Here is a 3,149-nt window from a genome sequence, read left to right as displayed (position 1 = left end):
GTCTCTATGGTTTAAAAATGTGCAAAAGTAGATCTCAGAAACCCAAGATAAGAGCCCCAGTGGGAAGTGAAGACAGAAGTTTCACAGCAGGTAACAAAGTCTCACACAGAGCCCTGTAGTTTAAGACTAAGGAAATGTACACATTCTTTGCTAGAATTTCACCATCTGAAGATGCTTACTTGTGTTTCAGTGTCTATTCTTTCTAATATTCTAAGACAACTGGGCAGCAATAATATCTCTTCCTTTTGCTTTGTCATGTTAGTTTTTGAGCATGTTTACTGATATTGAGAGGAAAATAATAATTTTCTCTCTCTCTCTCTCACTCTCTCTCTCTCTCTCTCTCACACACACACACACACATACACACACACACACACACACACACACACACACATACACACAATGATACACACATACACCACTCGATTTTATTACCACTGGAGGGCCTAGGTGAGAAGAGATCTATAGTAAACAAAATGATTTGATGCCATTTAAAGAATGGAATTAGAGTAGAATTTGTGATCGAAAGTATTAAGTCAATAGTATTTTCTTACCAATACTCAATTATATTTGTTCCTAGTTTTACTAAGAATACCTTACAAAAATTCTCATAAGCCCTGAGTGGTCAAGCATCTGGAATAAAGAAAATAACTATCCAAAGGATGAAATGAGAAAGAGGGGTCAGAATTAGAACAGTGCATAACAAAATATTATATTCATGAAAATACCATAATAATATCTATTATGTAAAAGAAACTTCATAATTGAAATGGTAACAAATGTTTTTTTGTAGAGGGAAAGTGTAGATGTGGTTAGTTTATAATCTTTTAAAAATTTCACAATATATTAATTAATTAATTATGTATAATTGTACATGTGCAGAGATGAGAGGACAAGTTCATGAGTCAGTTCACCACTTCTATCCATGAGTCCTCTTGCTCAAATTCAAGTCCTGATACTCAGTGGTTTTACCAAAGGAAAGATCTCTTTGAGCCATTGCCTGATCCTTTGATAAAAGGATTCTTTGTTTCACATTGGCTGTGAAAACTTGAGAGTCAAGAAATACTCAAAATATCTTTATAACCATGGAAATCTTATTTTGTTGTAACTACAACTAATTTTCTGAGATCAGAGTTTTGAAAAATCGCATTTAAGTATCAGTGAAGAAAAGAATTTACACTAAAGAATGTTTTTCTTTTCTTTGAGTCCTAAATCTCTTCAGAGGAAAACTTTCATGTCTGTTTTTATGTATAAGAAAATTGATATTAAGCATATTTTAATTTTTTACATTTATATCACTACAAATTAAACCAATGCAAAAGGGACCAAGTTGGGTGATTTTCAGCTATGAAATAATTGATAATTTTGCATGCTTAATATATAAAGTGCATATATAGAGAATGGAATACTATCAGGTAGCCACGCTTTAAAACAACGTGTTAAGGGAGGGAAGTGTCACTCCCTCCCTTAAATACACTCAGCTGAACACAGAAAAGTAACTGGTGGGGGATTTTGCTCTGTTTTACTCAGAGGTTGCACTTTCTTCCATGATGAGAGTTGTAAATCATTTCATTTTTGACTTTCTTCAGAAAACATCAACATGTACACCTTTTATCAAAAGTAAAAATTGTCCCCCTCCTGTGACTTTTCCTCTGGTAAATTGTAATTATTTAGACTTCCCTATTACATTGAGTTCTATGCCATTTTTGTAACATATTCTGCATACATTCCTATACTTTCATATGTATTAGTTTAGATATGTACATCTGTCTGTATAGCAAGATTTTCACATCCTGAGAGTATTAATAGGCTTTGAGGCTGAATGACTCTTTGGCTAGATGTTGTGTGTAGGAGGATGTTCTCTAGATTAAAATATTTAATCTTGAATTAAATTGGCTTTTTTTTATAGTTAGGAAAAGCAAATTTTATTTTAAAGGATTTACATTATTCTCTAATTAAAACTTTCATAGTGTGAGGACCAAATATTCATATTTGTGTCTTTCCAGTCACATGTCTAAATCTCTTTGTGTATTTATATGCATAAGAGTATGTGTACATCTTTGAAATAGATTAATTTTCAAAAATAAATAAAAAATATTTGGAGATATTTTATTGAAGCTACTCTGAATACTATGATATTTGAAATCTATTCACAATGCAACTGTCTCAATTCAAAACAGGACATTCTGTAAACCTGGATGGAAAAACACAACTTCACAATGGTGACTGAATTCATCCTGATGGGTATCACTAGTCGTCTTGAGCTGCAGGCTCCATTGTTTGGGCTGTTCCTCATCATCTATCTGATCTCTCTGATTGGTAACTTGGGCATGATCATCCTTACCATGGTGGAATCCAGGCTGCAAACACCCATGTACTTTTTTCTCAGACACCTTGCTACTACAGACCTTGGTTATACAACAGCTGTGGGACCAAAAATGTTACAAAATTTTCTTGTAGATGAAAATACAATATCATTTTATCTATGTGCTATCCAGTTGTCTTTCTTTAGTATGTTCATTGCTTGCGAAATTTATATTCTATCTGCAATGTCTTATGACCGATATGTGGCCATCTGTAAGCCTCTGTTCTATATGGTAATCATGTCAAAAAAACTATGCTGGATGCTCGTAATTATCCCTTATCTTTACTGTACAGTTGTGGCTCTTCTAATCACAATTAAGATTTTTAGTTTGTCTTTCTGTGGCTCCAATGTCATCACTCATTTCTACTGTGACACTCTTCCTTTGTTATCTTTGGTCTGCTCAAATACTCAAGAAATTGAAGTGATATTGTTGTACCTATCAGCTTTTAATTTGATTTCCTCTCTTCTTCTTGTTCTTGTGTCCTACCTGCTCATCCTCACAGCCATTCTCAGGATGAACTCTGCTGAGGGCAGGCGCAAGGCTTTCTCCACCTGTGGGTCCCACCTGACAGTGGTCACTGTCTTCTATGGGACGTTAATATTTATGTATATGCAGCCCAAATCCAGTCATTCCTTTGATACTGATAAAGTGGCTTCAATATTTTATACCATGGTTATCCCCATGTTGAATCCTTTGATCTACAGCTTGAGGAATAAAGATGTAAAAGATGCTCTCCATAGGACATGGAAAAAAATACGGACTTTTCTTTTGAAATTGACATAG

The 3,149-nt window shown here is 34.1% G+C and overlaps 1 protein-coding gene across 1 annotated transcript; it reads left to right on the top strand.

Annotated features, from left to right (window-relative positions):
* The first annotated feature begins 2,198 nt into the window (after nucleotides 1-2,198).
* Nucleotides 2,199-3,149, top strand: LOC116092090 (olfactory receptor 8K3-like). The gene has a single exon (XM_031373447.1). The coding sequence runs from the start codon at nucleotides 2,199-2,201 to the stop codon at nucleotides 3,147-3,149; it is 951 nt and encodes a 316-aa protein (XP_031229307.1).

The sequence above is a fragment of the Mastomys coucha genome, unplaced genomic scaffold, assembly GCF_008632895.1.
Source record: "Mastomys coucha isolate ucsf_1 unplaced genomic scaffold, UCSF_Mcou_1 pScaffold15, whole genome shotgun sequence".
In the NCBI taxonomy this organism is placed as follows: Eukaryota; Metazoa; Chordata; class Mammalia; order Rodentia; family Muridae; genus Mastomys; species Mastomys coucha.
Note: the sequence above shows the minus strand (reverse complement) of the source record. Positions and strands in the feature narration are given on the sequence as shown.

Excerpts from the sequence above, each read along its gene's own strand:
- LOC116092090 (XM_031373447.1), top strand. The coding sequence starts at position 2,199 with ATGGAAAAACACAACTTCACAATGGTGACTGAATTCATCCTGATGGGT.